We start from the raw sequence: 25,160 nt of genomic DNA, 5'->3' as shown, positions 1-25,160 counted from the left end.
TTATTTTAGTACTGGCCATTCTTGTCGGATGAGGTAACATATAACTTGACATCTAAACAGCGATGCAGGGAACCAGCTATACCAATTTACAATCAGCTGCAAACAAGCAGATTTGAAACACATCCAGTTAAACATTATCTGTACTACCACCCATTGTACTAGAAATTGAAAGCTAAGGCAATTGCACCCAAATGGTCTATTTTAATACTTTGTACTGATCTATAGTATTCATGCACAGTTAGAATCAGTGTCGGATAAATTATTATCCAATCAATTTGCTCAGAATGCATCATGTACTGTTGTAGTGGTGTTGTTACGTTGTACGTCTCTGCAATGAGACTGATCAGTAAATTGTTTACCAACAACAAAATCGAGGTTGCTGTTTAAGCACTCCCTTCTATTTAACATACAGTATATGTATATATAAATAAATAAATAACTATTTCTAAGATACATTCTAGTTTTTCTAATGCATGCCTATACCAAACCTCATATACTGGTCAAAGTGGTCAAGGACCGCAATAAATATGCAAAAGAGTTTTTGTGCTTTATTGTTCACACACATCAATTAAAGAATATATTTGCCCCTGCGTTCATTCAGTGTTTAACTGCTTTTGACAGCTTAAAGACAAGGGCTCCCTAAGACAAGAGCCGTAGAGCAAACCCCAGTATAGCATACAATGTCCAAAATGTATGTGCTATTAGTAGATGTCAGGCATGTGAGTGTAGTTCCTGTCCCAGTAGCCTTTCAAGTAGAGCCAGTCCTGAGCTTTGTTGTGAGGGTTGGGTGCTTGCTGAAACCACCTGCAGAGTTTTAACAAAGAAACGGTAATTTTAAGATTAATATGATGATAGCACTTTGAGATAAAAAGAAATAAAAGAATCAGACAAATCAAAAACACACACACAAAGAGCATAACACTAGTTCATGGCAAGGTTCAACTGTGTACAGCTCGAAAGGACAAAAAGTTGCCAATCTTCCACATTCAAAAATCCACTGCAAATGTTTGTACAAATGTATTCAATAACAAACACCCGTGTTGCAATTGTGAATTTTGTCCTGAAGAGGGTGGTGTAGTGCAGAACCTCACACCAGAGAAAACAAGGAAAGCTTTGAACCAAACCTTGGGCCAAGTGCAGCATTCCTTCTCAGTTATAACAAAAGGAGATAATTGACAACACAAGACGATAGGGAGGAAGTTAGTAAAAAAAACAGTTAACAACGGGGCCAATGAAATGACATTACAATACTCAGTGACCAACCTCGTCTTCCATTCCTCTGTTGATTTGGAGCGATTTTTGCGGGCCATTCTCTGTTTTTCCTCAAGCCTCTTTTTCTCTGCACTTGCTGAATCTAGAAAGGCATGGATATAAAAAGAAAAAAAAATGTAATATTACGATGACACACTATAACCGGCTCCAATAGGGTTCATAAACTGTATACCTATATCACCGTTCTCCATGGCGCGAATATCAGGTCTGAAGCGACTGTCTGTGGGGGCAATAACTCCCTCCATGCTCTTCTCCTGCTCATTTAGGTGCATGGCGAATGTGGAGAAGGCATAGAACTGCCAAGAGGGAGAGTGAAATTACCACACAATTTCAACAGTCACGGAGGAAGCAGGGGACAAGAAGCGACAAAATAACACAAAACACTTCATCTCCAGCTATTATGCCTTATTATTATTTTATTTTAAAATGTGCACTATTTAACTTTGGGAGTGTCAGAGAAGTGAACATTTCCCAAAGGTATATTCTCATAACTGAATAAACAAAACTTTCCTCACAGGAAAAAGTGATCCCTGGAACACTATTTTGAAGTTAGAAAGCTTCCTGAAAAGTTACTGTTTCACCGTTGTTGTTTACAGCAGCAGTGTTGTCAGTTTGGTTTTACAAACATATTCTAGTCTTTGGTTCCAGGTGCCTCAAAATAAATAGGTTTTGATTTATGACGATAGAATTATTCAAAACTAGGAATTACATGTAGAGTAAATATGTTTAGTAAACTAACTGCAGGCTCTGTGAATGTAAACAAACCCCCCCTCCTCTGAAACTGCATAGTGCACTTTTAAGCTACCAATTGTTCTCCTTCCAACCCTCCTGCCTTTATCATACCTTGCCCGAGTTGTCTGGTCGAGTGGTAATCTTCCAGATGAGCTCACTGCCGGGGATGACTTGGACCGTCTCTGCATCAGGGGGAGGCATCTCTTCTGGCTCTTCATCTCCACTGCTCTGGGGGTCACACAGAGATGGAATTGAAAATTAACTTGGACCCAATAGAACAACAGAACACAGGTGATTTAAAAAAAGCACTACAATATAATACCTGTTTATTGCCCTTTTTTTCATCCGAATTCTTTTTGTCAGACTTTTTGTGGGCCTCAAAGGTAGCCGGGTCTACTGCGTACAGGCATTCGGTCCATTTGCCATATATTGCACAGTGCTTCTTTTTGCTGAAAAACATATACCAATGACACAGTTATATTTTACCTGTTATCTGACAATGTAATTAACATTGAGGTAATGTATGATAAATTCACATTACTTTCAGGCAATATTAAACATGAGATGAATAGTGAAATCATTGGTAATTAAAAAAAAAAGATGCTACCTTTTATCTAGAATGTATCCCTCCACTTTATGGAGCTCTTTTCCAAAGATGCCACAGGGCTTGAACGTCATGCTGCATCTCTCTCCGGTCCTATCAGAGAATGACAAGACTTTTTACCAATTCTCTTTCACCATCAATTCTGGTTCTGCAAGCTTATTATTATTCATCCCGCTCTGCTATTCGAATGTCAGCTGTCCCAGTTCTGCTCCCATGACCAATAAGCTGAATGGGAAAGTAGATCAACACTCCATTCCGGAGATCAGAAAGGAAGATATTCATGCACCACAAGTTTCTGTGCATGCTAATTGCGAGCATGCATTTGCAGACAAGACAGGCAGACACACAGCACAGCACACCGAGATGGGAATTTCTATTACTTGTGATTGATCACTTCCACGTTGCCGTACTGCTCGATCCAAAGCTGACCAACGATAATATTGTGGACACAACAGGTGGGGTTTGTCCAGGTGTAAGCTTCATTATATCTGTAGATACAAAGAAGCAAAAAGGTTAAGACAAAAGTCACTTGGGTTGACACTATACCTCAGAAGGAACGGAGGCAATCTTAAGACCGTGAACTCACTTGGGCAGCTCCAGGGTGATCATTCCCTTGGGCTCAGCTTCTATGCTCTTTCCCCAAAACTTGAGTTTGGGGTAGATAGAGCCATGGAAGACGAAATCCTCCTTAAGGCCCTCAGCTTGAAAGGCGCTGACCGGAGGGTGATGGCTTACTTGCTCCGACACCCACCGGAAGCCCAAATCATCTCTGAAGGACAACAGGGACATGGTTGGTACTGCAGGAATGTCCACTTAACAATAAAACTGGCAATACATTCTATATAAACAGTGGAGGAAATAAGTATTTGATCCCTCACTGATTTTGTAAGTTTGCCCACTTACAATGAAATGAGCGGGCTATAATTTTAATGCTAGGTTTATTTTAACAGTGATAGACAGAATATCAAAAAGAAGATTCAGAAAATCAAATTAATTATTTTGCATTTCATTGGGTGAAATAAGTATTTGATCCCCTATCAAAACATTGCTTAGTACTTGGTGGAGAAACCCTTGTTGGCAAGTACAGAGGTCAGACGTGTCTTGTAGTTGATGACCAGGTTTGCACACATCTCAGGAGGATATTTGGACCACTCCTTTTTGCAGATCCTCTCCTAATCTTTAAGGTTTTCGAGGCTGTCGCTTGAGCTTCAGTTCCCTCCACAGATCTATTGGATTAAGGTCCGGAGACTGGCTAGGCCACTCTATGACCTTAATGTGCTTCTTCTTGAGCCACTCCTTTGTTGCCTTTGCTGTATTTTTAGGGTCATTGACGTGCTGGAAGACCCATCCACAACCCATTGTTAAGGACCTGGCTGAGAGAAAGAGGTACATTTCATGGTACATGGCCCCATCCATAGTTCCCTCGATTTAGTGAAGTCCACCTGTCCCCTTAGAAGAGAAACACCCCCAAAGCATAATGCTACAACCTCCATGCTTGACTGTGGTGATGGTGTTCTTGGGGTCATAGTCAGAACTCCTCTTCCTCCAAGCATGGCGAGTCACTATGATACCAAAGAACTTGATTTTGTTTTAGTCTGACCACATCACCTTCAAGCATTCTCTGAGTCGTTCAGGTGCTCATTGGCAAACTTCAGACGGTTCTGTACATGTCCCTTCTTGAGCAGGGGGACCTTACGGGCACTACAGAATTTCAATCCATTACGGCATAGTGTGTTACCAATGGTTTTCTTGGTGACTGTGGTCCCAGCTGCCTTGAGATCATAAAAAAGCTCCTCCCGTGTAGATCTGGGCTGATCCATCACCTTTCTCATGATCATTGATACACCACAAGGTGAGATCTTGCATGGAGCCCCAGACCGAGGGAGATTGATGGTCATTTTGTGTTTCTTTCATTTTCGAATAATCGCAACAACAGTTGTCTCCTTCTCACCCAGCTTCACGCCAATGGTCTTGTAGTCTATTCCGGCCTTGTGCAGGTCAACAATCTTGTCCCTGATGTCCTTAGACAGCTATTTGGTCTTGCCCATGATGGAGATGTTGGAGTTTGATTATTGACTCTGTGGACAGGTGTGCTTTATACAGGTAACACGTTGAGACAGGTGTGTTTTATACAGGGAACTAGTTGAGATTAGGAGTATTTTTTTAAAGCACGAGAACTAATCTGTGGGGGTCAACATCCTTTATGGTTGGTAGGGGATCAAATACTTATTTCACTCAATGAAATGCAAAATAATTTATATCTTTTTTTTTAATGTGATTTTCTGGATTTTCTTTTTGATATTCTGTGTCTCACTGTTAAAATAAACCTAGCTTTAGAATTATAGACCGTTCATTTCCTTGTAAGTGGGAAAACTTACAAAATCGGTGAGGGATCAAATACTTATTTCCTCCACTGTATATATGTATGTGTGTGTGTGTGTGTGTGTGTGTGTGTGTGTGTGTGTGTGTGTGTGTGTGTGTGTGTGTGTGTGTGTGTGTGTAAATGTGTGCTCATGAAACACAATTTAACAGTTAAGGTACGAATGAGTCCACTGTCTTACCTGATGAGCTCATAAGTCTCCCCCAGCAGTGGGTTGAAGGGTTTCCCAGTCCTCTCCCACTGCGACGCTACAGCCGACACAGCAAATGCTGCAACACACTGCAGACCATTGACTTGATGATAACCAAATTACAGGCAAACCAATACAATTATTGATTGAAAATATGTCTGTAGTGTATCCCTGCTGTATTTTAATTTAAAAAAGTAAACTTGGGGCACTGTGATACCTTCATCCTCTCCACAGAGTCGGTTGTGGCATTGGCCTGGTGGATGAGGTAGGTGTGCTCCATGTATTCTGTTAACCGCTGGAGGAAACTCAAAGGCTCATTAAATATCACAGGCATGGCGATCTTTGACAGCTCCTGGAAAAAAGATTGGAGGAGATAAAACAAACTGTGAGGAAACACACTATTGCATGGGACTTTGGGTATTTTACATCAGAGATAAATCAGTATTCCTCTGTAGACAGCTAAATACAATATTATCAAAAGTTTTTCTTGGATATTTTGGATGGTATGAAATATAATCTAACATTTAAATGGATTATCTAAGAGTTTAGTGTAAAGCTATAGGTGGAAAACCGATGTTCACACATGAACCTTATGCAGAGGTTTACAATATTAGACAAAAAAGACAGGAGACATTGTCTTATTTCAACAACCATATGGCTTTCTAATACTTTATGAGTACACTATGTGTAACTATCTACTCAGTGAAACATGTATGCATGAATCGTCAGAATATAAATAATAATAGAACCTCTCAAATGCAATCAAATCCAGGCAGGGTCTGAGTGAGAACTGAGATACCTTAGTACGCCCATGCCACTTATACTAAGTGACTATTCCACCAAAGCCACCATAGTTAACGAGGAAGTACAAAAACGTAATTGTCACAATTTAAGCACTCCCTTCTATTTAACATACAGTATATGTATATATAAATAAATAAATAAATATTTCTAAGATACATTCTAGTTTTTCTAATGCATGCCTATACCAAACCTCATATACTGGTCAAAGTGGTCAAGGACCGCAATAAATATGCAAAAGAGTTTTTGTGCTTTATTGTTCACACACATCAATTAAAGAATATATTTGCCCCTGCGTTCATTCAGTGTTTAACTGCTTTTGACAGCTTAAAGACAAGGGCTCCCTAAGACAAGAGCCGTAGAGCAAACCCCAGTATAGCATACAATGTCCAAAATGTATGTGCTATTAGTAGATGTCAGGCACAATTACCTGACTTTTTAGTCTCTATTCAACAAGCCACCTTAAAAAAGCAATTCATTTTCTCCAAACAGCAAATTGAAGCAAGTTGAATAAGTCTAGTAAATTAGTTTGAGGAGAACTGTCTGCTCTCACCATGCCGATGCATTTTTTCAAGATACTCCAGATGCTGACGTCATTTCTAGAAAACATGGGAGCCGGTAGAGATGTTCTGTGGGACAGCAGCATAAAGAGAGGGAGAATACACGAGAGAGAATTACATTAACAAAGATGGTTTCTATCAGTTAGCAGGTCCTGTAACATGCAAGTAGATGGCTAATTGTAAAATACCATTTTTTCAAACTCTATTGCTCGGGGGAAATTACATTGTTTATTCTGTGTAAGGTGAGCAATCTATGGCAGGCAAAAAATAACACCTGTGTGATCTGTGACTAAAATTGTGTTGACTCTTCTTCCATAGCACTAAGCACAAAAAGAAACACATCATAACTTAGTACAAGCTCTCAACATGCAGTAGGCACTAGGCAATCTAAAAGCTGCAGAGCACACAACATGGCTTGAACCACCATTTTGGAACGAGGTCATCTGACACCTATATGCTAATACGATTTCAACTGGTCTGGTCAAGCCTTATGTAATACCCATGAATTAGATAAATAACTGTGTGTGTGTGTGGGGGGGGGGGGGGGGGGGGGGGGAGGGGTTATCAAAACTCATAAAACACACTCAATATATATTGATTAAATCATTTTTGCATATGAAGCTTGGCTCAAAACCACGCCTTGAATATCACCAGATAATTGGTGTGAATGCTGAAAGCATTCACAGCATTGATATTCTACGTATTTATTATTATTGGTGTGAATGCTGAAAGCATTCACAGCATTGATATTCTACGTATTTATTATTATTATTCCGCCCAAATTCATGCACGTCCATATCTTCAACATGCTTCATTCCACAAACTTCCTTCAACTATCCTCATATTCAGCCCATTTTTCACATTCCGGCTTTCATTCAAAATTTTAAAAAAAATTCATAACTTCATAATTAATAAGCAATTTAACCAAAATTATGAAAAGTTTCAAATCTCTTCTTCTCCCCGACAATTCATCCTAGAAAGACCATTCTTACGTCTAAATGTTCAGCTCATTCCAGACAACAATAATTCGTGAACAGTTTTTTCATAAAATCCATAATTTCAAAGCAATTCAACTTTGTATGAAATTAATATTTCATACAAAATTATGATTCGTCCTACTCGTTCATACTTCATCGTAGAAACTCGATTCAAAGTGTCCCATGTTCGTCTTGCACAGGAGCACATTTCCATAATTCACAATTTTTTCATAAAATTCATAACTTCAGAGATATTTAAAGGTTTATTACACCCAAAATCCCTATTGAGAATGCATTACAGGAACCCCTGCATTTTGGCAAAGTGCACAACAAGGAACTTTTTTCCATTGTTCGCCAAATGGGCACACACCTGTTTGGTGGCGTAGTGGTTAATGCTTTGGACTCATAACTGGAAGGTTGTAGGTTCCAATCCCACCTCTGCAATAGGATTTTAAAGGTGGTGTGACACACAAAGACACACACACACACACACACATACATACACCACAGAGACACACACACACACACACACACCCTACATACACCACACAGACATACACACACACACTCACACACACACACACTCCACAGAGAGACACAAACACACACAAACACCACAGAGACACACATTCCACAGAGACACAAACACAATAAAATCAAATTGCGTTTACTCAGTCATTTTTCATCCGATAAACTACATACCACATTCTATATTTTCAGCTCCTTCAGGGCATTACATGGTAGTATCCTGATTGAGCAGAACACAGGGTTGGGGGTTCGATTCCCCGTTCCAACACCAAATTTTAGACTTCACCGGATTTTCTTAAAATTTTGCACAGATGTTGAGTATGACTCAGAGATGACATCACAAGAGTTTAGAGGTCAAAGGTCAAATTTCAAGGTCACTGTGGCGTTGCCTTTTGTGACTGCATTATCTCATGAACGCTTCCACAGTTTTTCTTCAAATTTTGCACAAATGTTGATTCTGACTCAAAGATGAACTGATTACATTTTGGAGGTCATAGTTCAAGGTCATAATTCATTCCTAATTCCAGCTAGAAAGTCCATTCAAACTTCCAAATATTCCACATTTCTCAAACATTCTATTTTTCAACCATTCTGTTCATTCAGATATATTGATCCTTCGTTCTTCATCAACATTCAGCAGTGAAGTTTATTCAGCATCAGCTTCAGTTCAGCAGCGCAGCATTCACACCGCAATTTCTTCAGGAATTGCATTTCTAGTTCTTATTATTATTATTCCGCCCAAATTCATGCACGTCCATATCTTCAACATGCTTCATTCCACAAACTATATTCAACCATCTTCATATTCAGCCCATTTTTCACATTCCGGCTTTCATTCAAAATTTTCAAAAAAATTCATAACTTCATAATTAATAAGCAATTAAACCAAAATTATGAAAAGTTTAAAGTCTCTTCTTCTCCCTGACAATTCATCCTAGAAACACCATTCTTACGTCTAAATGTTCAGCTCATTCCAGACAACAATTATTCGTGAACAGATTTTTCATAAAATCCATAATTTCAAATAAATTCGACTTTTTATGAAATTAATATTTCATACAAAATTATGATTCCTCCTACTCGTTCATACTTCATCGTAGAAACTCGATTCAAAGTGTCCCATGTTCATCTTGCACGGGAGCACATTTCCATAATTCACTATTTTTTCATAAAATTCATAACTTCAGAGATATTTAAAGGTTTATTACACCCAAAATCCCTATAGGGAATACATTGGGAAATCGGCAAAACGCAAAGCGTTTTGCACTGATTTCTAACACTTCAAGCTCACTGATACTTCATCCTACAAAGTTAATTTCTTCGAGAAACAGTTCAGCTATCTTTCATCTTTCATTGTTAAAATTCAACCTTTTAAAAAAAATGCATAGTTTTCAAATTACTCAGCCATGTTTGACGCATGTAACATCAATTTTTGTGATATTTAGAGTGTGGCAGAGTGGAGGAGAGGAAATAAAAAAGAACACCAGAAATCTAAACGTAAACTGCTCTCAACTAAAACGTTTTTACATTAAAGAAACACATTTGACACTGAATATTAATTGGAATCTTCTGATTCTCACGGTATCTTCATTTTGTCTGTCAGACAAACGGTTTGCGAGATAGGAGAAGCAGTTTGGGATTATGCGTTCATTTAAAACCTCTGTCTGTGTGATCTGGTTGGGGAGACAAGTGGCTGTACGTGTGTAGATTACCAGCTGTTTACAATTGACACTGATTAGCTGTCTGTTACCATGGTGACCCCTGAACGTGCACCTGCCTTTGACTCAACGATGACGTCATAGGCTAATGTAGGTCAAACTCCAATCCCTTATGCTCCATAGAGAGGGAGAGGGAGAGGGAGAGAGGGACACACACACACACACACACACACACACAGACACACACAGACACACACACCACACAGACACACACACTCACACCACACACACACACACACACAGACACACACACACACCACACAGACACACACACAGACACACACACACACACACAGACACACACACACAGACACACACACTCACACACACACACACACACACACACACACACACACACACACACCACACAGACACACACAGACACACACACTCACACAGACACACACTAACACCACACAGACACACACACACACACACAGACACAGACACACACAGACACACACACACACACACACACAGACACAGACACACACACACACACACATCACACAGACACACACACTCACACCACACACACACACAAACACACACACACCACACAGACAAACACACACACCCTACATACACCACAGACACACACACGCACACACACACACACACACACACACACAGACACACACACAAACACACACACACACACAGACACACACACACACACACACAGAGAGAGACACACACACATACACACACACACACACCCTACATATACCACAGAGACAGACAGACACACACACACACACACACACGCACACACACACATGCACACACACACACACACTCACACACACACACACACACACAAAGACACACACACACACACACCACAGTGATACACACTCACACACACACACGCACGCACGCACACACACACACACACACCCTACACATACCACAGAGACACACACACAACACAGACACACAGACACAGACACACACACACACACACACACAAAATTCAAGTTGCGTTTACTCAGTCAGTTTTCATCCGATACACTTTATACCACATTCTACATGTTCAGCTCCTTCAGGACATTACATGGTAGTATCCTGATTGAGCTGAACACAGGGTTGGGGGTTCAATTCCCCGTTCCAACACCAAATTTTAGACTTCACCGGATTTTCTTAAAAATTTGCACAGATGTTGAGTATGACTCAGAGATGACATCACAAGAGTTTAGAGGTCAAAGTTCAAATTTCAAGGTCACTGTGACATTGCCTTTTGTGAATGCATTATCTCATGAACGCTTCCATGGTTTTTCTTCAAATTTTGCACAAATGTTGATTCTGACTCAAAGATGAACTGATTAAATTTTGGAGGTCATACTTCAAGGTCATAATTCATTCCTCAATTCAGCTAGAAAGTCCATTCAAACTTCCAAATATTCCACATTTCTCAAACATTCTATTTTTCAACCATTCTGTTCATTCAGATACATTCATCCTTCGTTCTTCATCAACATTCAGCAGTGAAGTTTATTCAGCATCAGCTTCAGTTCAGCAGCGCAGCATTCACACCGCAATTTCTTCAGGAATTGCATTTCTAGTTACATTTGCACACCCTTTTGATTGATTATGATTTAAATGTCCCTGTCTTGTCTGAGATACAAATAGCTGCTTTCCTACTCCCTCATGAAACCTAGCCTTTGCTACTTGACTGAGTTTATCTTCCAGCCCTGCTTCCAGCTGAAGCGTGGACTGTTTTACAGGTATGCTGGCTGGAGGCAGATGGTGTCCTTGTTTAAAAATCGAGTGCTGAAGCAACTACACAAATAAAAGCCATTACTTCAGCTAAATAAACAGAGCGGTAGAGGATGGGGGTTTTGCTGCTCCATCTGTACAATGAGCAGAGCAGTGATGCATAGCAGACTATACTTCTGGCCTAGTTTTTGTTCCACCAACTTTTATGTAAATGTATTTTTTTTTTACATAGGATTTCTTTCAATGGACCTTTTTCCGATAATGTGATAATGGGGATTTCTATTGTCAACAGATTAAATAGACCCTTTAATCAAAACTGTATTGTTTGTCAGAGGTTACTGAAACCAAGTCAACCTGAAAGTGAGGTGGGACTTTCTATTGCTTATGAAAATGCTAAATGAATACTTTGAAGCATGAATATCTTACAGTCAACGTTGTCTATAGTGGTATTCTACAAATTGTTATCATTAAATGCATAAAAGTATGAGGCACGTTTACACTACTGTACACTCTTACAACTGTTGTTGTAGAAGAGTGAGAGAATTGTTAAGGCAACTAGACTGGCCCATCTACAGGCAACCAGGGACATATGTACCTTTGAATGAGAGGAGTAATTCCAAAATAAACAGACACCTCATACATTTTTAATGCACCACACACACACACGCACGCACGCACGCACGCACACGCCAGTCCCCTTTCCTTCTGACCCCTACTCTGGGCCAGCACATGCTAAATTATTCATGGATCACTTGTTGGATCAAGGATGAGAGGCCAAGCCAGGATCAGCATCAACGGAAATGAAAAAGATTGTCAAATCTTCACAAATCCTCCCCCTCCCCCAAAAACACCAAGTGCTATGTTCATTGTTTCGCTTGGAGACTTGGATCTGTCAGGAAAAACAAAACAGGCTATTCTCTGTGGATGGAGCGCTCAAACAAAAACACCCGACAACAAAAACAGACCGGAGTGGAAAGGTGGTATCCCATTACACCAACTCTAGCCATTTACTAATTTACCTATCCTCTTGCTGATTGAGGTGTGCAACCTGTTTATCAGACAGTCATACTAAAAAGTCAAATGTGCAATATACTGTATATTTAATAAGTTGCCCGTCAATGAAAAATCATATTCCCCTACATTCTAGAATATAAATATCTTAAAAAGCAGCCTTGCCCAAAAATAAACAGTGAATCGGATGTACTGTATGTGAGGAGGAGAGCACAGCATGGCCCCAATTACATTTCCACACTCACTCTGCCATCCTTTTAAAAGCCAAATAAACAAGCACGACATCATAAACTGGAGCGTGTCCCACCTGTGCTTCTCAACACCATTGCACTGGGCTGCTTGGTTGCCATGGCTACCCTCCTCTGACATGCCGGTAGGCCCCCTGAGTGCGCTGCGAAGGCGGAGGCTGCTGCTGCTGCTGCTGAGAAAGGGGCTTTCTCTCCCCTCGTCCTCGTCCAGGGAGTAACTGCTGGCCACAGACAGGAAGCCGCTCACAGAGAACTCAGACTCTGACCCTTCTGGATGATGACAGGGAGGCGGATGGAAGGTCATGCCAAGTATGCCAGGTCAACACATACACACACACATACATAAAGGTTCAAAAGGCCGGCTCAGTAAAGCTGCAACATGAGGAGTACACTGTCCTGCAAAATAAGCGCTCTTGCTCCTCTCCGAACCCCTCCCCCCCCCCACCTCCCTGATGCCAGCCAAACCCCACCTGAGGATTGTGTTCCAATGAGAGGCCACGCAGACGCTTCATTTCCTACAACATTGTTTGCTCTATGCTTGTTGCTGTTGCTTGTACAACTCCTCCCCTCGCCAGCACCGCTAGTGAAATTACAGGTACTGTGACATACACAAATGGAGGGGGAAAATACCACTCTATTATAGAGATATATTCTAGTACACTCTAAGATGGAGGACTCAATATGCTAAACTGAGTTATGAGGGCTTGTTGTGAGTACACGTAGGTGTATTTACTGAATAATGTGTTGACAGAATGTACAGTGAGTGTAATGTGAATGCACTGTGGTAAAGGGGGCAACAGCACATCATCTATGTAAACAAAAACACGTGATTGGGTTTTACTAAACTCAGCATGTGAATATCCATTATATGCAGTCTATATGGGATATACTCATATATATTCTGAGTCTAAGGGTAAAGGGTGTCTGCCTGGTAGTAGAAAGTAGGGCTAATATATGAATAATGCAATGATTCATGAGAGAGTGGTTCATAGTGCACAAACATGTTGTAGAAAGAAGTCTACTGTACATCTTCACTGTGGCGTGGCGTTCGGGTACACGAAGAAGCATACATTCTACAATTCATTTTTACCATAGAGATGTTGCGGATGGAAATACTCTGCATGGTTAACAACGTGCAGCAAACACTGTCAAATAATCTCTTTTAACTATTGATTATTTACTTTAAAAATGAAAGCAGTAAGAGCGCCGGCGTCGGGCTCAGCCCCATCTGATTGTACATTGGGTATAAGAGAAGAGAACTTGCAATGTTGTCTGGACTGGGTAAATCTGTATTGCTTAACTTTTATAAGGGAAGTAATGCGGAAACTCTTTGGGGATACAACTATGCTAATACCTGTTACAATTGTTGGAGTTTCCCAGTTGAGATTTCTCATACACAAAGTAATGTTTACATTCAGTGGATGCTGAAGGCCTGATAGAACTTGTTCAAAAGTCTTTCTCAAAAACATTTGGGAAGCAAAATTGTGCATCGGTTACATTAACATTTCCAAGCTTGCAATCTTTTTGGTGCAGTGCTGCAAACTCAAATGAAATATGATGTTAACTCAGTATTACTTTAAGTGCAACATCAGCAAAAGTAGAAACATTACCAGAGAGGAAAATGCTTTAGACAAATTAGGTCTCAAAGCATTGTGTTATTTATGACCTGGTCAAGACCTGTATCAAAATCTAAATGTAGTGATCCCGTGTGTAACCCAGGGTTAGATAGTAAATATTTTAATTACTTCAAGGACTGTCTTGCTCAGGGGCTGCTGACCTGATACAGCGTCATAGAAGTCATCTTCAGTGAGGGTACGTAGTGTGGACTTCCTCCTGCTCTTACACAGGGACTGCTGGACTTCTTGGTGCTCGGTCGCCAATGTCTGCAGAGCCTCCGACAGAGCTTTGTTCTTCTCCACCTCCTGCTCTAACTTCAGGCTCCACTCCTACCAACACAGGACCACCAGACACATTAAAACACACACGTCAAAGACAGGGTAACGTAAATGGAGACAATGCTTGCATATATGTTTTTTTCAATTCGGGTCAATTCAATTATACTTGATTGTGCCCTTGGGGAAACTTGTATTGGACACCGGCAACTGCATACACAGTACGGATAATATTCCTGGAAATCTTTGATTTACTGATGGTTTGATTGGACTAAAAGAATCGGTATTGATCTGCTTCTGTAGCTGCCACAGTGTGTGCGTCTTTGCGGTTTTGATGGCAGGTCATTGTTATAACCCTGCCCACAGATCTGGTTTCCTCTGGTCGGAACCAAACACCCCAGACTCGGAAAGCTGTGCAGCTCAGGATTGAGTGTCCCTTCAGAAGCAACCTGAGCCAGGGCCACTGTGGGACTGACCAGATCATTGTGTCCTATGTCAATGTCGCTGTTGTGCGTCCTTTACTTACAAAACAGAAGACAGGCAACTAAACAGAAACACACAGACACTAAGATAAAAATCACATAGAATAAGATGGATGGCTATTACAACACATTCTCCTTACATAATGAAAACTTTAGAAAAGGACCTTCATGCATTTCTATGTATTATTAATAGATAATAAGTAGACAAAAAAAACATTCACAGAGCACAGACAGTGCACACAGTCAGGTAGCAGAGAAACAGGACAATCTGCCAAATGTGGAGCCAATATCTTCGCTTAAAGATGGAAAGTTCATCTTCATCGCTTATGCTGCCTGTACACATAGATAAAGGGCCTGAGTGACTTTCCCACCACAAGTCAGTCACTCCAACTATATTCCAGTATCATAGACTGCGTCAGACAAACATGATGGCGAAGGCAGTGAAAACACAGAGTGACCTATTTACCTATAGGCTGGTCTTTTTTTGTCCGATCAGCAAACTTCAATGCCGCTTGATCTAGGTGTTTTGAATAATCAATATAAAATTGATTGAAATCAACGCATAGTCAATCTGAGCACCCCTAATACCTGCAATGGATTTATTGTGTAAATAAAAATTGTGAATCGGATTGCTTTTGTGCCCAAGAATAACCCATGTGCAAATAATAAGCTGTAGCAGAGAGCAATAAAACACCTCTGACCAGAATATTTCAAGCTACATTAAGCCCGACGGAAGCATTGATGACTTCTGCCACATATCATTTCATTTAATGACCATTTCTAAAAACTAAAGTTAAACCCTTGACCTGTGTGCTTCTATATATTAAAAAAACTGACAAACTACTGCACATATACATGGAGTTATAGCAACTACATTAAATTGACAGACTTTCAGTTTTGCTGCCTTCGCATTTGCAATTTTTTATATTGACCCCCTTAAGGTTGTGTTCTGTGAATAAATAGAAATATAGTGTCAGTGTAGATGTGCAGCTTCTGTCTAGTTCAATTCTTGTTTGAGAAACCCACACACAAACCTCAAAGGTTTCCCCAAAACTGTACGATCTGTTCTTTCATACAGATATGAGTCACGTTCTTCAGAAAAAAGTATCTATAAACTAAAGCAAGACATGCTTTAAACTAAACCCAGTGGTTCGAAAAATTCAGCATTATCCTGTTGTGCTAAAATTTGGATACCATCTGTCACTTTGCAAAAATAAGACCTCTCAAGTGTCTCCAGTCATCAACAGCAGAAACACACTGTGTGACCCTGTCTAATAAAGACACATCTGACATATCAAATGCGTATCCAAAAAAAAGATGTGCTTGCCAAGCATCAAGCCTCTTTTCTGATGTATGGTGTAATAGTAAACAGGCTCGCACTGTTAACGCTCCTTGTCCCAAGCCTTTGGGCTTAAGAGCCTGTCCAGGGACACAACTCTTTGTTGTGTAACTATCCCGCTCTTACGCTCTGGTCGCATCCTCTCGCCTGAGCACAATCAGCGCTATTTTAAGCCCTGCTGAGGCTGTGAACAGTAGATGCTGCTGGAGCCTGGGAGAGGGAAGCTTCTCCTTGGCCAACACCGCAAAAGGGTTGAGCTCTTTACTTTGTTCTAAAATTGGCAAAGGGAAGCAAATCTCAGTGGCCAATTTATAACTATATTGATGGCTGCAGAGCTGAGTAACAAAAAAACTCTTTGTTAAGAGTGTGACATGAGCACCGGGCGCAGCAATGCAGATGCAGTTACCAATTTTACAGAAACTACTCCCATGTAACTCTCACATACACACCCTTGCCTAAACAGGTCATCCAAACAGATAGAAGATATCCCCTTCTTCTTATACAGATTTTGCATGAACCCGACAAAGAAGGAAGTCAGTGCGGGAAGGGACCAAACAAGAACATGGCTGTGCCCGGTGAGGTCTCTCTTGGGAGCGAGATGACAGTCAGTAGGTCAGTTACCCATGATGTGGCAATGGTTGAACTTAAGGTCAAACGGTACTTTGTTTACCCTCCAATCCCCAAGGATTTGAAGGGCAATTTGCCTTCTTTCTTACAGTCTCTAGTGTCTAGACCAAAAGATTATGAATCACTGCAGAGAAAGAAAAAAAGAAAGATACTATATGCTGTCACTCTTCTGGCTTCAACCACAATACAAACTGACAGATTGGCTTATCTGCATGTCACCGCTAAGTGGTTTCATGCTGTAAGCCTCCATTTGTTTTCTTGACAGGTGTGGAAGCCTGCTGGCTGAGAAACACCAAGGAAGGTTTGGGCATATAAATCTGTATTGTGTGTGTATGAGAGTGTCAGTCACAATGGCCTCAGGAGGGCTTTCGGTCCAGGATTGCCTGTTTGCAGGTCAAAGCAAAGTTAGCAGCAGTAAAAAAAAATAATCTCCAATTGACATGCCACATACTCACCATCCAATCCTGCCTCATTGCATGCACTATATAAATGTTGCACAATTAAATTCAGCAGCAGCTGCGAATATGGGTCACACCACATATATAGTCTGCTGAAGGCTAACACTAATTGCTACGAATGTCACATCTGTCTGTGTTGTCAGAACACAATTACAGCTGCTCTTCAATACTGTCTGTTATGTATTGCAAATGTATAAGTAGCAGAAACAGACGCCCTTATGGTAGGACGACAACGGGAATGTGTGGATTAGAGGTAATGCTGCCTAATACAGCCATTCTCAGCAGTGGCGGAAATATAATCCAGTTAGTAGACATAAGCGCTATGTTAGCATTAGTAGATGTAAGATGCTTGTTAAGACGTTCCATTATCAGCATACTATCTGTGTGTAATTCAGTGTACATTGTTATCACACACTGGGAGATGAGACTGCAATGAATGCTCTCAGCCATCCCTGTGATAACAATGGCGGCTTATTCTTTGTGACAGGACAGCAGCTGTTCCCCGTTCGCACAAGGATAATGTGGTTTGGCAACGCACACAAAACTGTGTAAACATGCTGTATTTTGTCGTGCTTCTTTATATATCAAGCTGACTTCCAGAAGACAAAGTTGTACTCTATCTGATGCTAAAATAATTCAATTATGTTTTACCTTACAATAAAAAAAAACACACTAAATCCCTAATTCAGTTTACATGTAAAAAATAATCTGCTTTGTCAATTGTAAAATCAACGATCATAAAGCCTCAATAAAAACCACATGTACATGTAACATTCCTCATTTAGGTTTTACAATTTATGCATTTGTCTAAACTGTCATTTTACTATATTGGTCTATACTGTACACACATCTCATCTATTGCATGTCAGTCCATCATAGACAATAAATACCCTTCCTAGTTGCTCCTCCTGAGATTTCTCCCATTTTGTACTTATTGAACATTTTTAGTTTAGGCGATATCTTCCTTATCATAATCTAAGCATCCTAAGAAAGAGGGTGTTGTATGCTGAATTTTCGTGATATGATTACAATTTGACTTCGCCATTTTGACACAGTTCTGTTGAATGAATCGGTAATGAGACGAAAAAGTTGCTCACGTGCAACAGTACAGTGAAACAACAACAACAACAACAACATGCGTTTAAATGGTTAAACCCCCGATCTTTACCTTAAAAGCCTTACTTGAAGCGTCACCATATCAAATAAGATCTCCATTACAAATGTTTTCTACATTCTCTTACTTTGACATAATTCATCACATTTTAAGATGATCTCATAAAAGAAAAGACCCAATGAGCAGTGTAGTGTTCAGTTCCACTTCAAACATGCTCAATTTCACACTCTAGATTAAGATAATTAAATCCATACTAATTTCCTTTGCACACTAAGCTATTATCAATAGCTTAAGTGAATAAATAAAATGTAATGCAACGCTTCAGACCAAACCTCAAATCCCCAGCACACAAAAAAAAACATCAGAGTAAATCTAATCCATGCCAAACTTCAAACCCCTTTATGCAAAGTCATGAGGGAACAGCCCACTACTGCTAGTTTAGCTCACGATCGCAAAACAATTAGATACAATGAGATACAAGAAGATACAAGAGCAGTTGTTTGGTTTGTACCTGTTCAGATAGTGGATAAGAGTGTCGTCAATGCTGTCTCTTCTCTTTCTCCTGCTCTCAGATGCTCTGGCATGTGGAAGTGTGCCTGCGAGCGTGTATGTTCACTGTGTGAGGGTAAATGCATGTATCTCCAGCTGAGCCTTTGAATAAGCACGCGCTTCAGTTCCCTCGCTCAATGCACAGCCTTTCCCCTAGAGCAGGAGTGTGTGGATCAGAGTACGAGGGTGTACGTGTGTTTGTGTTTGTGTGTGTGTGTCTACAGTCTGCGAGCTGAGTGCGGACCTAAGCATAAAAGCGGATCTCGCCTGTGTCCTTCCCTACAGACATGCCAGTGATTACCACACTGTTTCCATCGCTTCCTCCAAGGGGTGCAGCACATTCACTATAGGGCAGGTGGACAGGGACACACAGACTTCAAAATTCTGATTGGTATGAGGGGAGCTAACGTAAGGGGGAGGAGCATAAGGGCTTGGTAATCATTTAATATCATTTGTTCAGCCAATAGGAGCAAGGCGAGAGTATGGGAGTCAATGAGACAGATATTTACACATAATCAATTGGCTGCGGCTATTTTCGAAGAAGAAACCAATTACATTTAATTAAAATTACGTTTTTATGGTCTGGGTATATATTTAACTATGTGAGAGATGTAGTATAAAGGTGGTTAACATAGCCAAAACCCCAAACCCCCCCCCCCAAAAAAAAACCTGTACATGCTGATAAAGGCTTCATATGAGTAAGGCAATGAAGATGCTTCCGTACCTCCTCTTGTTTTGACAGCAGTTCAAGGCACAGATGGAGAGCAGCACAGGTTTCAGCGGAGAGCTCACTGGTCTCTTTGGCTTTCAGTAGAAGAGGAGCTGCCAATGCTATTGGAAACATATATATATATTTCAGTGCAGAAGAATACATTTTGTTGCTTCGTATTTTTTTTTAATTGTAATATATAATCTTTTGACAATTGTTATGATTCATCAAAATATATATTCCCCTCCCCCCCGTGCTAAATTGACCATTTAAGGTTAAGTTAACTGGTGTCAATAATTTTGGCTTGAGAGTCTTTATTCTAGTAATACTTACATGTGACCGCTCATTACAGGTTGTGTATGTCTATAAACTGTATGTAGGTTTGGTTTTAAAAAGGGCTACAGAACGTAAAAAACGTACAATAGAAATTGATTTGACAAAAGGCAGAAGACAGCCGAAATATTTCCTGTGCTTCTGTTCTCCTTTAGTTTAGTTTATTTAAAATAATTATTAGCTATTACAATTATTCTATAGAGCAATTATTTTATCTACATCCACCATTTTTCTTCCATTCCAGGACTCCTACCACAATTCTCCTCATTCTTCACCATGGACAGAAATATTGACACTTCACTCTCCATTTTCTGCTGGAAAGCGTTGGCTGCCTGCAAGAGCACAGGACGAGACAGACACTTGGAATCCTCCCTGAATAGCACACCTTCCCTACTGTCACCTTACATAATTTTTTCTTTAATACAAATTTCTAGAAATAACCTGTTACCTGAAGGGCTTGAGACAGATTCCTCACCGTATCGCCACCATCACCAGGTGCCTCGTCGACTAGCTGTTCTTGGGCACAGTGGCGAGTACTATAGGATGCGTGTGCCTCGAAAGCATCCATCCATCTCTAACATGGGCAAATATATGTTTTAGTACAATGTTGCAGCTATACTGTACAAGGACAAAACAGTCACTTTGTTCAGGGAGGTGGGGCTGTGTACAACAGCGTAGAATGTGCATCTCATCTCACTTTTCTCGTTGCCATAGAATCTGTCTTTGACGAAACCTTAAAATTAAGTACAGTGTCATCAAAGCACCTGAGCGTGAAGAAGCAATGGTCCCATGGTTTGACCTAGAATGACAAAATGGAATGTCTTAAGTCATGTTCACGGCACTAGATCATTTCATAAGGATAATGTGATCACAAGTGGCACATCCACATTAAGGACCGAGCATCTCTGTGTAGTAGTCATCATTACAATGAGCCTCTAACCTCTTTTTAACCTACCATGCAGTAGGCGTTTGTCAGAGACTTGCAGCCATGTTTTCTGACACCAGCCAGTGCATCGGCCCTGGCAAAAAGAAACAGAGCACAGAGCACATATAGACAATCTACCTCAATCCAGTTTTAAATTTCCAGTTGTCCCCGCAGGCTTGGTGCACTACTCACTAATGACCTCCATCTCCAACAACTATCATTTTGAGGAGATGTTCTATTTCAGCCTAGGTAAATGTCTAACAAGGTTTTTGTCTGGTTGAATGTGGCTATTTATACACAGTGAATCAAGAATGGAGTAGCAAGTGAGAATCTCCTACAATGGCAATAAAAGTGCACTCGTATTTACAAAATATTAGTTAAGGCTATACATGTACATACTACGATTTTTAGCAAAAGAAAACTGCATACATATAAAGCTATCTCACTGTCTGGGGAACCAGGAGAGTGTTCCTTCTTCAACCACCACCCAGTGGGATCTCCACCCAAGAAAGCGGGAACTCTGTCAGAGACGCATAAAGTCAACAACAACAAGTAACTCATATTAATGTATGAGCTTTGGTACAACTTCACACTTTTTCGTAATAATCCAATTTAGGTTAGAACTCCACAGATAATACTAGACTGAAGTGTGTAGAGTAACAGGGAAAAAAGTCAAGTCCATACTATCGAATCCGGAAGAGTCTGAACAAAAAACATTGCCCGACGTATTAGGTGTATAAAAGAAAAAAACACTTCAACATCTGGGTACCTTCCAAAGACGGCCTTCAATCTTCTGCACCCCACTGCTCACATCCTTTCATGGGGGAAAAGTAATAGTTCTCAGACATTTGTACAGACAGAGGGCTGATTGACAGTGTTGATGAATTTCTTGGTGAAACCAGAAAGACTTTAACAATTGCGTTTTTTTTGTATTATAGTAAAACCTGCAAAGAGGTACATTTTATATTTTTAATTAACTAATTAACAGTGTAATGCTAATGCTTTTTTTGCCACCATGACTATGCAAAGCTCAACATTGAAGCACTGCCAGACTTATCCAACATCCAAGCAAGTGCAAGGACTGCTGACTTGCAAGGCTTTTTTCCCCATAGTCACCGGACCTAAAGTGACCAAATATGGACATGTGTGAAAAGAGGGAGAGCGTACAGCTGTGGCTTTGAACCCATATTTAGGCCAGCTGCAGAGTAGGAAAATCCACTTTTCCCTGCAAGAAAACACGCCAACATTCTATCTGTAATTAGGGTGCTAGGCAAACCAAGTGTTGAGTGGGAGTTATTTGCTAATGGAGTCTCCGAATTGAAATGTTGTTTAATCCTCTGGGGAAACAGGACTGAGCTAAGTCAATTTATGCAGAAACCAAAACCTGTTCATTAGATTTCAATTTGTCTTAAGAGGCCTGACAGTGGTGCTATGAGAGCATATAGTATCACTAAAAATAATTATAAATATCATAATTTTTGGACCATAACTCAAATACAAAATTTAATAGAAATGTAGTGAGATATTGATTGATAAAAGTTGGACAGTGTGAGAGATTGGCAGACTGAACGGTGATTAACTGCAAAAATTCCTGTACTTTATGTTGTAATAATGGGAAGAGCAACAACTCAAACCTTCTTACATCTCCTTACCTTTTCTTGATAGGCTGCTAGAATCTGTCTAAGTTCATCACTGCGGACCAGGTCTAATGCAGTCTGGTCTGCAACACAAGCAGCCATACAACAAGGTAGTGGGCAAAACTAGCAGAACATACAGTATACAATTGACAAAAAAAGTGTATTCTTTGAAAACATATTGTGATGTACTTCCCCAATAATAAGAGATGATGTTCAAAGTTCAGTGATATACCATTGCTGTTTTTTATACTGGGGTTGGCTCCAGCCTTGAGGAGCTTTATAATGCACTGCTTCTGCCCTCTGTAGGCTGCACAGTGTAAGGGCGTGTTCCTCACCGAATCCCTGCAGTGTAAATCTGGAGCTTCTTTTTCACTGAGCTGAAGAGCAAAAAAAACAACGTAACAGAGCAGAAGACATCAACATTTACCTCTGTTGTGCATCTAATGGCAATGGAAACCTATCTATATCTAAATTTAGAAGGTATTCACCTAAAGCCAATAATACAATACACACAAAAAAGGGCACATTAAAAAGGTAGGATCAGTTCTTCTGGAGACAACGTTTATTGTCTGAATCACTTTTTGTCAAAACCAGTGAACATCTCCTCAAGAACCGCTACCTGTCTGTACTGTGTGTGTGTGTACGCTGGGGAAAATAATCCAGTGTTTATACACAGCCTAGACTCTGTAACCTGGTATGTAAAGAAAGGGCATGTAAACGAAGAAGGCCCACCGTAGCTAGCAACATGCCCCTTTACAGAACCTATAGGATGTGTATCAGCACTGGATTTTTTGATGTTGAGCAAAACAGTACTTAAAAAGGTAGCAGTCCTTGAGGATGTTTCACCTTTAAACTGACAAATCAAATTAAAGTAGTCAAGGATTCAGGGCTCTCGCTTCAGACTTTTTGAAAATATATCTTTACGTGTGTTGGAATTTTGACACCAGATTCTGAACCACTCATAAATTCAATCCTATAGTTTGTGCATTTTAACAATCTCCAGACAGTGAGACCTGCGATAGATTGGCATAGCAGGATAGATGCAGTCAAAGTGTTACATATATTCTGCCACAGTTCTACAGGCACTAACCAGTTTAGACAGTGTGCAGATGTCTCCCTCTCTGGCTGCTTCCAGGAGCTTCCCCTCCCGCCTCCTCACCTCTCTTCTCTCTGCAGCTTTATTATGATGCAAACACACACCACATGAGATAAAGGGGCATCTGATCTACAATAATGAGAAGCCATTCAAAATATAAATAAAAAATACCCCAATCATTAGACTACATACCCTCCAGCATGGTAATGATTTCATCATCTTCTGCAACATCTTTAGGGATTTGAGCCGTTCCATTGATTATGTTGGAACAGGCATCATACCGCAGCAGCAACAGAACAATCTCCTTAAGGGTCCAAAAGTAAAGAAAAAAATCAAAAGCATCACTCAAAAGCTTCAATGGCGGGGTCTGAAATGAAATTTCTAACTTTTGCAGTTATTAAAACTGACATAGGTTGTCTGACAGGATATATTATGTATGATGAGCTGACAGGGAAGGAATTGTATTATTTCAATGTTTTACCTTTCTCCCAGTGTAGGCTGCTTTGTGTAGAGGTGTGTCACCCATGTTATTCTGCAAATTTACATCAGCACCTGCCTGCAAATGTGTCCCATATAGAGTCAATATCATATCACACTTTGGAAATGTGTGTGTAGGCATGAAGAACATTAACAGCATAATTAAGCCTGTTATAGGCTACAACAGCTCTCACCTTGAGTAACTCCTCCACAACATCCCTGTGTCCAAAGTAACAGGCCAGGTGGAGGGGGGTCCATCCTGAACTGGCTTTGGACCTGGCTACATTGACAAAAAAAAAAAGACATCACACTCCAGCGAGCTACACCTGCAGTCATATTAATAGGCTACTACTTACCTCTGCAGTTGATGTTGAGAGAGCCGAGGTGGTCGACCCTCGACTGAAGGAGCCTCTGAATATCAGAACAACTGCCGGCTTTAGCAAAGTGGAGAAGCTGGTCCTCGAGTGTGCCTTCCTCCATCACTAGCCTACTCATATAGACTCAATAATAATTCCTATCCAAACAAATAAAGACAATTAAAAAACAAAGGCAAATACAAACAATAAATACGAATAGAGCTCCTCGGCGGGAAATTTCAAAACTTAGTAGGCATGAGGCTAACTCGTCCTACATATGTCAGTCATTTTGTTCAGATATTTGTTTTGTTAACGCTATGTGCTAGCTTGAGTGTGGAGGGGAAAACTGCCTTCACATTTTTGAAAACAACAACACAACAATATGGGGCGGATTAGTGTTACTTGAACACGCTAAATAGTGTAACT

The 25,160-nt window shown here is 40.4% G+C and overlaps 1 protein-coding gene across 1 annotated transcript; it reads right to left on the bottom strand.

Moving 5' to 3' along the window:
- Positions 1–701: 701 nt before the first annotated feature.
- Positions 702–24,858, bottom strand: LOC307255840 (oxysterol-binding protein-related protein 1-like; the record flags this gene model as incomplete). Its single annotated transcript, XM_080034643.1, has 27 exons — positions 702–804; positions 1,252–1,354; positions 1,445–1,568; positions 2,116–2,232; positions 2,327–2,453; positions 2,612–2,701; positions 2,989–3,096; positions 3,195–3,377; positions 5,170–5,267; positions 5,396–5,530; positions 6,533–6,608; positions 12,800–13,007; positions 14,518–14,686; positions 19,926–20,032; positions 20,497–20,584; positions 20,692–20,817; positions 20,941–21,042; positions 21,199–21,262; positions 21,615–21,688; positions 21,938–21,982; positions 22,821–22,888; positions 23,038–23,182; positions 23,896–23,981; positions 24,094–24,205; positions 24,383–24,457; positions 24,573–24,658; positions 24,735–24,858. The coding sequence occupies 27 exons, from the start codon at positions 24,856–24,858 to the stop codon at positions 702–704; spliced, it is 2,943 nt and encodes a 980-aa protein (XP_079890769.1).
- Between the last annotated feature and the right edge of the window lie 302 nt (positions 24,859–25,160).

The sequence above is a fragment of the Ammodytes marinus genome, assembly GCF_949987685.1.
Source record: "Ammodytes marinus genome assembly, chromosome: 9".
Lineage (NCBI taxonomy): Eukaryota > Metazoa > Chordata > Actinopteri > Uranoscopiformes > Ammodytidae > Ammodytes > Ammodytes marinus.
Note: the sequence above shows the minus strand (reverse complement) of the source record. Positions and strands in the feature narration are given on the sequence as shown.